This window comes from Mastigoproctus giganteus, chromosome 2 (genome assembly GCF_048544385.1).
Source record: "Mastigoproctus giganteus isolate SK-2022 chromosome 2, ASM4854438v1, whole genome shotgun sequence".
In the NCBI taxonomy this organism is placed as follows: domain Eukaryota; kingdom Metazoa; phylum Arthropoda; class Arachnida; order Uropygi; family Thelyphonidae; genus Mastigoproctus; species Mastigoproctus giganteus.
Genome location: NC_143576.1, coordinates 191,740,807 through 191,753,770, shown reverse-complemented (window position 1 = coordinate 191,753,770; position 12,964 = coordinate 191,740,807). Strand labels below are relative to the sequence as shown.

Sequence of the window (12,964 nt, the reverse complement as noted above, 5' to 3'; positions counted from 1 at the left end):
AAATTTCAAAGGCTTTTAATAGTGTTTGACATAAAAGGAATTCTAAATAAGCTTCCATCATAATATAGATGACTCTCTGTCTTCTAACTTCTCCGCTAATGCAGGTGTTCCCCAAGGATCAGTTCTTTCTCAAACTATTTTCCTCCTGTATATTAATGACCTTTTTTCATTGATTAGAAATCCTATCCACAGTTTTGCTGATGATAGCACATTGCATTCCACCTTCCAGTTTGAGAAACCTTGCCCTGCACAAAGAGCTTCAGCATCTTAAATATCCTTTCCCAATATCTTAAATTTTGATCCCAGGTAATTCTCCAGTGGGGCAAAGATAACTTAGTTAATTTCACTCCTTCTAAAATGCAGTCCTCTCATATCTTTAGCAAAAAAGGATTCTTCTGCTCCTGTACTTATCTTTGAAGACATTGGGATTTCTAGACAAGACTACATATCTGTATTAGGAATTATCCCGACTTGTAATCTCTCTTGATGTAAGCACATTACAAATGTTGTCTCCTCTGCATCCAAAAAAAACTAACTTTTTTCTTTCATTCTCGACATTACTTTTCTTCCAAACAGCTGTTCACTCCATACAAATTGCATATCCACCCTACCATGGAATATTGTTCCCAAAAGAGAGGTTTTGGCTGTGACCCCAAAACCTCTCTTTGGCTTTTAGATTCCATTCAAAAGATGGCAGTTTGGTTAATCACTGACCCATCTTTAACAAAATCTCTCTACTCCTTGTCTTGTAGATGTTGTTTTTCTGCTGCATGCCCTTTCTATAGATACTTCCATGGGCACTGTTCTTCTGAATTGGCTTCTGTATTTCCTGCCCTCTCTTCCAAACCAGTCCAAACATGTGCTGAAACCAGTCAGCATCCTTTTACTTCCAACTGCAAATTAACAGAGCCAACTTTTCTTCTTCATTTATTCCTTCAACTTCCATTTTCTGGGTTGCTGAAAACATAAAGGCACACGAAATTAACAACTATCCAGTATTGGCACTGAAAGCTTTGCGGTAATGTTAACCTTAGTTTATAGACTTGGTGCAGTTTTTTTTTTTTTTTTTTTTTGCTTATATTTATTTATATGAATATATTTTGCATAAAATTTTGAGATTTGTTCTGATTTACAGCATAGCACAAAAGTAAGTGACCACGTTTAGCAATAAATTCCAGACTTTTAATTTTCGATGATTATGTATGAATTTTCAGAATTCTCAGAATATCTGAATGTTGATTTTTTTCAATGGTCCAAAAATTATGGCATATTGAATGAGTTCTATCACATTTAGGCAGCAGCAGATGTGTTAATTGATTTTTTACTGCACTTCTAAAATATAAAAGTTCGCATGCTATGTATTATTTTTTTGTTTTTTATGTAATTTATGCTAATTTTTATTTTTAAGAGCTTTTGTCTTTTAAGGATTTTTTCTGTATTTACCTTGAATTAAAGAGTGTTGTCCAGTCCAGCTCTAAAATTTGCTCAGACTGGCCTCCAGTTAACTTATATATAGTTTCGAAACCAAAAACAAACTATTTGCAAATATAATTATCCTTCATATATGATATCCGTACTAGCAAAAATTAAATCCAGGTAATTAGTGTTTCTTCCAAAGCAGATTCAAGTGAAGATGAAGATAATTACTTCCCATAAGTTTATTCCAAAAGCATTTCTATTTGCAATTTATTATAATCAATATTTTGTACAATTATGTTCATAGTACCCTTTTTATATATATATATGTTCTAGATATGATAGAATATGGTAGAGTAAAAATTTCCTAGATATGATAGAATATGGTAGAGTAAAAATTTCCTACATATGATAGAATATGGTAGAGTAAAAATTTATCGGATTGGCAATGAGGTAGCAGGTTGAGTGAGATTAGATGCAATCTGCAAAGGCCCAACGCCGGCACAGTGGCAAAAACCTAGAAGTACAATATGTAATATAAAGTGAGAGTAAAACCAAAATGAGATAAAACGTAAAGCAAAAAGGTGAAAGAAAGGTTGTGTAGTGGTAGTAGCATAAATGGAAATATGATAGAGCAAAAATATATAAAGTAAAATAATAAGGCAAAATTATAAAAGTTATAAAATGTGTTAATTATGGATACATTGAAAGGGACTTTTTCTAGGGCTAACCCTCTCAATATATCGGTCCATAATTAACGTGGCTATCTGTTTCTGTTGTCAACTGCCCGCAAAACTAGGTTCGAATATATATAAGATAGTATGATAGTAATAATGTAGTACCATAGTGAATCAAGAAATTTAGCAGTATTATAAAATAAGGGCCGAAAGTTGATAATAAGCAAAATGTAGTAAGTAAAATAATTTGGAAGTAATATGATATCATGCTGGTAATAAGCAGATTTTGATTAGTAGTTTACGGGCGAGATGACTATTAGCCCGACAGATAGCATAGTAGCATATAGAGCAAGAGTTCCATCCACTGTAGTTACATTTTTATATTATCTATGTTGAATAGGCAGCATGGGCTAAAGGAAGGAGAACGGAAATAGGATTAGATGGCATTAATTGGTGCTGATCTCTATGTTAAAATTTACAAATAATTCTTCGCTTAATATATATATATATATATATATATATATATATAAATAACTAAATGCACATGGCAATAATATATTAAGAATAAGAGTTTAATATCTATATAATATTGGTGTGGATACACCATAGATAACTCTTAAGAAACTACAATGGTAGTACGGGAGGCATCATTTGCTCTGTATCTCATATTGTGCTCTTCCACAACGAGTTGCTATGGTATTGCACTACCTCGAATAAGTAATGCTTCACTGATAGAGAAGACTATTGTTACTTAATCTCAGTGAGAACTGAAATTTGAAACGGTGCCCAGACGGCACCGTTTCAAAGCTATTGGCCTATCATCGGTGGGTGGGTAGGTACCCTGGTATTGCAGACATGACAACCCAGTTGTGAAGATAATCACACAATATGAAAGATATTATATAGACACACTGATATTATATAGATATTAAACTCTTACTCTTAACATATTATGCCTTGTGCATTTAGTTATTTTTAAATATTATCATATAAACCTTTTGGCATCTCTCATATTGTGTGATTATCTTCACAACTGGGTTGTCATGTCTGCAATACCAGGGTACCTGCCCACCCACCTATGATAGGCCAATAGCTTTCAAACGGTGCCGTCTGGGTGGTGGTACTCACTGAGAATAAGTAACAATAGTCTTCTCTATTAGTGAAGCGTTACTTATTCGAGATAGTGCAATACCATGGCAACTCATTGTGAAGGAAGAGCACAATATGAGATACAGAGCAAATGATGCCTCCCATACTACCATCATAGTTTCTTAAGAGTTATCTATGGTGTATCCACACTGATATTATATAAATATATATATAGATGTATTTAGACCTGCAGACAAGTTGGACTTTCTTGCCTATTTTGCTTCTATGTTATATGAAAACAGCTTCACACATAACATATTTTCCTATCCCTCCCCCCTCCCCTTAAACATCAGCCAGATCCTCTTGGTTTCTTCTTTGGTCAATATTATTATTGTTACAGGTCATTTAAAAAATTTTATAATGTGAAAATTTTATTTATTAGGACATTATTTCTGCTTTACGATTACATCATCACCTTAATACAACCATTATGCCACTGGTTGCAGCTGATTATATTGTCAGTAGCAAGCGAGCAGTAGAACGTGTATTGGTATCAGAGGTTGGCAACTTTCAGAAAAGACCCCGAGTTCTAGAAAGGATACGCAGCATGTGTGAATTCTATGAAATTCCAACTATAATTTTAGAAAAAGCAAAAGATTCTTCCATGTAAGTTGACTACAATTTTTTGTAAATAGATATTAATCATTTTTGAATTACTTTCTTTGGAATGTCACATTTTTTAATAATTTATACTTTTAAGATTCTTAGCAAAGCTTATTATCTTAGTACTCACCTCTAGATCCCTATTGGTTAGGGTTAAATTTACATAAAGGAAAATAAAGAGAGTAAAAATAAAAGTTTTCAATTTTATTAATAGAGTAATTAATTTAAAAACATGTCTCTAGGAAGACTGACTGCACCACCTTTTTCCTGGTTGTCATTTATAAAATTATATGAAGAAGTGTTGGTTTTTCAGCACACAAATCTTCTTCATATAATTTTATAAATGACAACCAGGAAAAAGGTGGCGCACTCACTCTTTCTAGAGACATGTTTTTAAATTAATTACTCTATTAATATAATGGAAAACTTTTACTTTTACTCTCTTTACTTTCCTTTATGTAAATTTAGCCCTAACCAATACAGATCTAGAGGTGAGTACTAAGATAACAAGCTTTGCTAAGAATCTTAATAGATAATGAAGTATGAAGTTATGGATTAGCATTAGTATTAGCAGGGCACATGATGCAAGAAAGCAAGCTTATATAGCATCAGCCAAATAAAAAAAAAAAAAACCACAGACCCCTCTCATTTCACCTATCCACTTGCTCCAAATGTTTGTTTGTTTGTTGTTTGGTTTTTAGGAGCATTAGCAACTAAGGCCATATTGCTCTGGGATATGTGGTGGTCATTCCCTGACCTTTCCGCATCCTCTGTATTTGGTGGTCACGGGCTCGAACCCCAGTCTAATCAAGAAGCGTGTGCTATGCACTGCTGTTCCTGCCCACCTGGCTACGGAGGCGCCATTCCAAATGTCTGAATAGTTCTGCTTTGAATCTGTTAAAGCTATCACTTTCTACAACGACAGATGAAAGTTTGTTCCAGCAATCAACCACTCGCTGGCTAAAGGCAAACTTCTACAACTCTATCCTACAACTGCTTTTCCTCAATTTGAATTTATGCCCATTCAGGCAACGATTCTGAGCAAGAGGAAGAATCACATCAGCATTATGCATGCTCAAACTATTCAAGGCTTTATACACCTCAAGCAGATCACCTCGCAGGTGCCAAGTCTCCAGACAATGTAATTTGCGAAACTTGTCTTTATTCGTAAGAGGAACCCTTTGTTCCATTCACTAATCTTTTTGCCCTCCTCTGTACTCGTTCCAACAGCTCTACATCCTTCTTAAAATGTAGCCTCCAGAGTATACAGTACTCAAGGTGTGGCCAAACCATTGCCTTATACAAGGTGATAATCATCTTATACCTGCTAGAAAAATTCCTGTATATCATTGACAAGACACCATAAGCTACTCTTGCAGACCATCTGCACTGCTCAGAAAACTTCATATCTGCCTGCACAATTACCCCCAGGTCCTTTTCACTCCCTACCACTGTCAATGTACTACCACGCAGTTGATACGTTACTCTGGGGTTACTGCTTTCCATATGCAATAGGCGCCTCCGTAGCCAGGTGGGAAGGAGCAGCAGTGCGTAGCACACGCTTCTTGATTAGACCGGGGTTCGAGCCCGTCATCACCAAATACAGAGGATGCGGAAAGGTCAGGGAATGACCACCGCATATCCCGGAGCAGTAGGCCTTAGTTGCTAATGCTCCTAAAAATCAAATAACAAACAAACAAACCATATGCAATACTTTACATTTTTCAATATTAAACTTCAGTTGCCATCTCTCAGCCCATCTGCTCAATTTTTCTAAATCCTGTTGCAGCAACTTATTGTCATTAACAGCCCTGCTGACCTTTGTATCATCTCCAAACTTGGACATTAAGCCTGATATACCATGATCAATATCATTAATGAATACAAAAAACAACAATGGACCCAACACTGAAACCTGGGGGACTTCACTAATAACATTAGTCCACAAAGAGCAGTGGCCATTGATTACCACTCTCTGTCTTCTCCCACTCAACCATCCCTTTATTCATAGCAGCAATTTGCCTCCAATGCCACACTGCTCCAATTTGTGCAGCAGTCTTCCAAGTGCAACAGTATCAAAAGCCTTTCTAATATCCAAAAATATGATATCAAAATTATTCTTTGCATCCAGTTCCTTTGTGACCACATCATAGTATCCAATCAAATTGGTCAGGTAAGACTTCCCCTTAACAAACCCATGCTGTGTCTGAGCTATAACTGAAGTCTTGTCTATATGATCCTGCAATGCTTCTTTAACCAGTGCCTCCATTAATTTCCCTGGAACAGAAGTTAAACTAACAGGTCTGTAATTACCTGTGTCTCCTTTCAATCCTTTGTGGATTGGGGTCACATTTGCATATCTCCAGCCCATGGGTACCTTCACTAAATCCAAGAAAGCTCTCATAATTATGGCTAAGAATTTTCTTACTTCCTTTGCTGCCTCCTTTAATATAACTGGATAGATTCCATCTACCCCAGGTGCCTTTGTTATGTTTATCTTCAACAATTTCTCCTCCACTTTACTTTGAATTATTACAAGGTTATCTAGCTTACTGCCGGAGTTTAGTACACCTGGCATTCCCCTCCCTGAATTTGTTGTTGAACCATTAATATCAAGTGGACCAATCTGATTCATCCCCTTCCTTCTAGAGTTTACATAAGTAAAGAATTCTTTGTTGTTTTTCTTTGCATCCTTTGCCAAAGATTTGTCATAATCTGCATTTGCCTGTGTAACCTCCTTTGTGGCTTGGTTACAGACCAGCTTATATCTATCCTATGCTTCTGTGTCATCTGTTATTTTATATGTATTCCATGCATTTTTCTTCTCTGTCACATGTCTAATTAGTTCATCTGACATCCATTTAGGCCTAAATCTTGGACAATATTTCTTATTTGGTATGAAAAGCCTAGTAGGTTCCAAGATTAATTCTTTGAATGCTTCCCATTTTGAATTTGCTGTTGGTACCACTGTATAGAATTTAAATACTGTCTCAGACCACCGTAGTCACTTTTACGAAAGCAAAAACCCTTCCCTTTACTTCTGATGGTAGTTACCTCTTTGAGTAAATCCCACTTCGGCACAATGTGATCACTGCCACCTAGTGGTTCCTTTATCTGCAGATTCTTAATGCATGAAGAATCACTACTGATAATCAGATTAAGAGTATTATTCCCTCTAGTTGCCTCCCAAACATGCTGCTGTAGAAAACAATCATCCAATAAATCCACAAAAGCCTTCCTAATGTGTGACTGACCAACCCACAAATTTCAGTCAATCTCTGGGAAATTAAAATCCCCCATTATTAGAGACACTGATTTACTGGCCCACTCTATTTCTCGGCACAATTACTCATTATACTCATCAGATTCATTAGGTCTATAACACACACCTACTCTCATTTTTCTTTCTCAGTGCTTATATCACACCAAACAGACTCAATATTGCATTGTTCTTCAACATCAATTGGATGCACTTACTTAGATCTTAACTAACGGCATAACCACTCCTCTCTTCCTGTACACATTGTACACCCCAAATTCCAATTCTGCACTGCTTATGTCTGTGTGACACCATGTCTCTGATATCCCAACAATATCTGCCTTTGATGTCTTGACTAGCACTTCAAGCTCATCAAATTTATTAACTATATTCCTAGCATTGGTGTACATGCACCTGTTTCTACTCTTTGGTTACCCTAACGCAGCCCATGTATTTACTTGTTCCACTATGACTCCCAGCAATACTGGAAATCCCCATTGCTTTGCTTTCCGGGCTGCTGTTCAATTGCATTTCAATAGAAGCAGTGCAAGAATCACTTTCACCTCTGCCAGCGGCTACTGTTAATCTATTAGTCCGTGTATCCCCCCAAGCTAGCAGTTTTCCGACCCATCTAACTCTGCCTCTATAGTATCAGCAAATATTCTTGCATCCTTTATATTTAAGTGTATCCCATACCTGTAGAAGCAGTCTCTCCTTTTAACAAGCACAGACCAGAGTGAGAAAAATTCTACCCCTACAACAGTACTTCAAGCTTTCAGCTGTAAAATTTGTCATAATTTATATTTTATATTTGAGAGATGTTGGTTCTTAATTTCCTCTCTTGGAATTATAATTAATGAAATATTCCGACAATTTAATATCATTAATGATTACTACTTAAAATTCTAGAATTTAAAAAAAAAAAAAAAAAAAAAGTAAACACATACTCTGATTTTCAATGAGACAATTTTCAGATAAACTGTTACTCTTCCAGATGACATCCAGATTTATACCTCTCTCTACGCATAAGTATTTTTCTTTTATAAAATGGTGTAATCATATATGAAGTTTGATCACCAGCATAAACAAAAGAGCTATTGTTTATGCTGATATAAAAAATGACTGTAAAAATTATACACCCACAATTTAACATTTAAAAAGATAATAAAAATAACCTCAAAAGATACAAAAATTGTTAAAAAATTAAAATTAAAAATTGATAAAAATTACTAAAAAATTACTGCACATCAGTTGGTATGTTTCTAGGGCCAGCATCCATCAAATTGCAAATAGAAGTACAGTGAAACTTCTCCTAATGCACACCTCTTGTTAACGGACATCTCTCTACAACGGACATTTTCAAATTCCCCAACTCACCTCTATTGATTTTAACGTGTTTGCAGCTTCTGTCTAGCGGACATTCTCTGTAACGGATGCGGACAGGCAATCTGCACTGTTTCGTTTAGATTAGCACTTAATTTGATCTCCCAATAACGGACAGCGGGCAAGCTTACGGCCCTTTTTTCTAGGAACTTTTCTTCCACGTATTGCCTCAATCGTGTGTTTCTTTTCTATTTCCGATTCTCTGAATTTTATCAAGGTTTACGTCACGGTTCTAAACCCTTTTTCAAGAATTTTAAGGCACGTGTAAAACTTCTGATGAATTCGGTGTGTGCATGGGGAGGGATTTTGTCGGCCTTTCGTCTTTTCAGTTTCAGTTTTCAGTTTTGTTTAGTGTCGTGTGAAGTGCACAATGTCTTCCCGTAAACATTTAACTTTAAAAGATAAAGTCGAACTCATTAATGCGTATGATCGGCAAAAAAATAGTGTTCGCAATCTCACTGCAAAATTCAAAATCGGGAAGACGCAGGTAAGCGACATCCTAAAGAAAAAAGATGAACTGCTCAAACAATTTTGGCAACACGGAAATGATCAGGTTTAAAAATCATTCCCGAAAACTGTTGGACTTCAAATTGACAATGTTACATATGAGTGGTTTTGTTGCGAACGTGCTAAAAAAATTCCCATTAATGGGCCTATTATTAGGGAAAAGGCTTTGGAGGTTGCGAAATCTATGGGAGTAAATGAGTTCAAAGCTTCTGTGGGATGGCTAGACAAGTTCAAAACTCGGCATAAAATTTCTTGGAAAACCGTAAGTGGTTTTTTTTTTTTTTTTTAGGAGCATTAGCAACTAAGGCCATATTGCTCCGGGATATGCGGTGGTCAACCCTGACCTTTCCGCATCCTCCGTATTTGGTGGCGCCGTAAGTGGTGAAGGTGGATCTGTTGATACTGGGGTTGTAACAGAGTAGACCGTCAAATTGGAAGATTCATGTCGTGATTTTGAAGCTAAGGATATTTACAACTGTGACGAAACAGGGTTGTTTTTTAAAGCCCTTCCTGAAAAAACAATGAGTCTAAAAAACGAAAAGTGCCAGGGCGGAAAAATTTCTAAGGAACACTTGACTGTACTATTGTGTACAAATATGCTGGGAGACTTTGAACAACCTCTTGTTATAGGAAAACCACAAAATCCTCGTTGTTTCAAGGGCATAAAGTTGAATCTTTTGAATGTTGACTGGAAGTCTAATAAAAAAGCGTGGATGACACGAGATATCATGAGCGAATGGATAAAGTCACTTTAACCAAAAACATGATTCGTCAAAACAGAAAAATTATTATTTTCATGGATAATGCTGGATCTCACCCGCACATTGAATTGTCCAACATTCAAATTGTTTTTCAAACACATCTGCAGAGTGTCAGCCCTTGGATCAAGGGATAATAAAAAATTTTAAACTTCACTACAGAAAACGTGTTTTAAGACATCTCATTGCAAACATGAACGATGTAACATGTGCGAGTGACCTTGCAAAGAAAATCAGCATCCTAGATGCGATTCAATGGATTTCCTCTTCAGTAAACAAACTGTCGTGAACTGTTTTGTAAAGTCTGGCTTCTCAAATGCAAAAATTGAAGTTGTGAACAGCAATGTGGAGCACCAAGAAGAACAAGAACTTCAACATCTATTGATAATGTACGATACTTCAGCTACAAGTGACCCTGGCTACAAAGATATAGACTCGAACCTCACTACAGAAGATGGCGCTATAGATATCAACGACATTATCATCGATAATTTTCAAGAAGTTCCTCATGAGGATGAAGAAATGGAAGGAGGTCATTCTGTCGAAGAACATATTAACGACGAACCACCGATGAAAATAGAAGAAGCGCTCATACAAATCAATCGTTTAAAAATGTTTTTCGCTGCTGAAGAAGATACCGAAGGACTTTCGATGGTTTCTTCACTCCAAACAAATGTTGAAAACAAAATTATCAGCCGGAAGAAGGTGCAGAAGAAAATAAGTGATTACTGTATGTATTTTTCTTAAGATAAAGTCATAATATGCATAGCACAATTGTATGTATATTATTTACAAAAATATTGTGCAAAATCTGTATATAATTTAATTTAATTTTACATTAAACGTTTAACGATTTTTCTTTCTTTCTTTTTTTTTTTTTCCCTCAGACTTCTTGTTAGCGGACACTTCTCTCTAACGGACACATTTTCGTTCCCCATGGATGTCTGTTAAAGGGAAGTTTCACTGTAATTAGAATAGTAATAACTTCTGTGCACTTCATACAAGTTTAATGCAAGCCTAATAATAACAGTAATAGCATTGCTGTTATTATTTGGCTTTTTTTTTTTTTTTTTTCTTTCTTTTTTTTTTAACTATTGAATGTATGAAGAATTACACATGGGAGGAATTTGGTTTAATTTATCATTGGTATAAAGGGGTAGGCCAGATAGTTAGCATAACAATGAAAACGAGAATAATGGAAACAAACTAGATTACTGTGTTCAACAGTTAGGCCAAAATAAACTACCTAATTGGTACTGTAGCATTTGAAAAGAGATCTATGGCAATGTTATTAGCGCGTGCTGTTTAAGGATAACAAATATATGCAGCAAATTAAAATATACTATATCATAAAGTTGGCATGCAATGCTCTATTAATATGAAATCTAATATATCTATATGGTATGCCATACGGATATATTAGATTTCATATTAATAGAGCATTGTCTATGCATTCGCTCCATTTATTTGATTTTGGAACAATCATCAGTTTAAATACTAGTTAATACTACTATTACATGATAAATTATCAAACCAAAAAGTTGTCTTAATATCTATCACTGATCTCATTAAACTACTTTTACCTGTGGGGATTGCTTACACCAGTGGTTTTCAACCGCGAAGTGCCACATAATTTGGGTTTTAGTTACTTAAACTTATTTTTTTTTAAATTTAAGTATTTATTTCATTATAAAAAGGTACATCCTTATTTCTACAATATTATAATAATATTATTATAATAACTATCATATAACATTTTTTAATATTAGATATATAAATATATTATGAGGACGTCCTTGGTCTCAAAGTATGTCCCCACGGACTGGAGATGTGCAAATGTATCACCAATTCACAAAGGGGAATCAAAGGGTGATGCTGAATATGTATATAAACATAACAGTATACAGCAGGCCATAAGGCTAAGATAACTTATAAAGACTAAGATAGCCTGTGTAGGTCTACAATGCCACTGGAAATAAACATATAATTAGTAATAATATATAAATATATAATACAATAATGATTAACTAGCTAATTATTGATATGTAGATACATTGAAAGGGACTTTTTCGAGGACTAACCCTTTCAATATATCTCACCAATAATTAACAGAGCTATCTGTTTCTGATTGCTATCTGCCTGTTTAACTAAGTCCAATTATTAAACTTAAACATAAGGCTAATTTGGTTATAATTTAAATTTAACAGGCAAGATAACATTTAGCCCTAGGGCTAAATGTTATCTTGCCTGTTTAAGGTCCGTGGTTGAGATGACGCGGATCGGAATTGCTGTTCCAACACAAACAACAGATGCTCGATGTGATTGATGTCTGGTGAATTTGGAAGCCAGGGCAATACCTGGAAGTCTTCCTCATGTTCCGCGAACCAGTCTTGAACAATCTGGGCGGTGTGGCATGTTGCATTATCCTGCTGAAAGATGGCACCGCCAGAGGGGAAGACCGTTGCCATGAAAGGATATACCTGGTCAGCAATGATGTTTAGGAAGGTGGTAGACATCAGAGTGCTCGGCACATGGATGACTGGACCCAGGGTATCCCAGCAGAACATTGCCCAAAGCATGACACTGCCACCACCAGATTGTTTTCGTCCCACGGTGCATCCAGGCGCCATCACTTCCCCAGGTAAACGACGCACATATACCCGTCGTATGCATGTGCAACAGGAAACATGATTCATCAGACCAGATGACCTTCCAATCACTCAAGGTCCAGTTTCGATGCTCGCATGCCCATTGTAGGTGCTGTCGCCAGTGAATTGTGGTTAGCATGGGCACTCGGAGCGGCCTGTGGCTGTGTAGCCCCATTTTCAGAAGGGTTCAATGTACTGTGTGTGTTATGACACATTACTCCCGTCACCAGCATTCCAATTACCAGTGAGTTGCACCATAGTCACCCTTCTGTTGTCACGTACCATCCGGGAGAGCCTTCACTCACCTCGAGCATCAATGAGCCATGGTCGTCCAACAGCTTTCCAGCGGTTCATGGGGTTCCCCCTCCTCGGACCACTTTTGATAGGTATTAACCACGGCTGACCGTAAGCACCCCACTAGCCATGCCATTTTGGATATGCTCTGACCCAGTCGTGTGGCCATTACAATTTGGCCTTTGTCAAACTCGTTTTAAGTTCCTCTGCCTTTCCCATCTGAAGAACAAGAGTAACACTGATTAACAGAGCTCAGTATCAGGTGTATTT

General features: G+C 36.3%; 1 protein-coding gene across 1 annotated transcript in view; it reads left to right on the top strand.

Moving 5' to 3' along the window:
- Window positions 1–12,964, top strand: part of LOC150089863 (Fanconi anemia group M protein-like) — a 116,429-nt gene that overhangs the window by 10,295 nt on the left and 93,170 nt on the right. Inside the window, exon 3 of the mRNA XM_090368869.1 lies at window positions 3,625–3,848. Within this exon, the coding sequence (XP_090224995.1) occupies window positions 3,625–3,848 (224 nt within the window). The remainder of the gene's footprint in view (window positions 1–3,624; window positions 3,849–12,964) is intronic.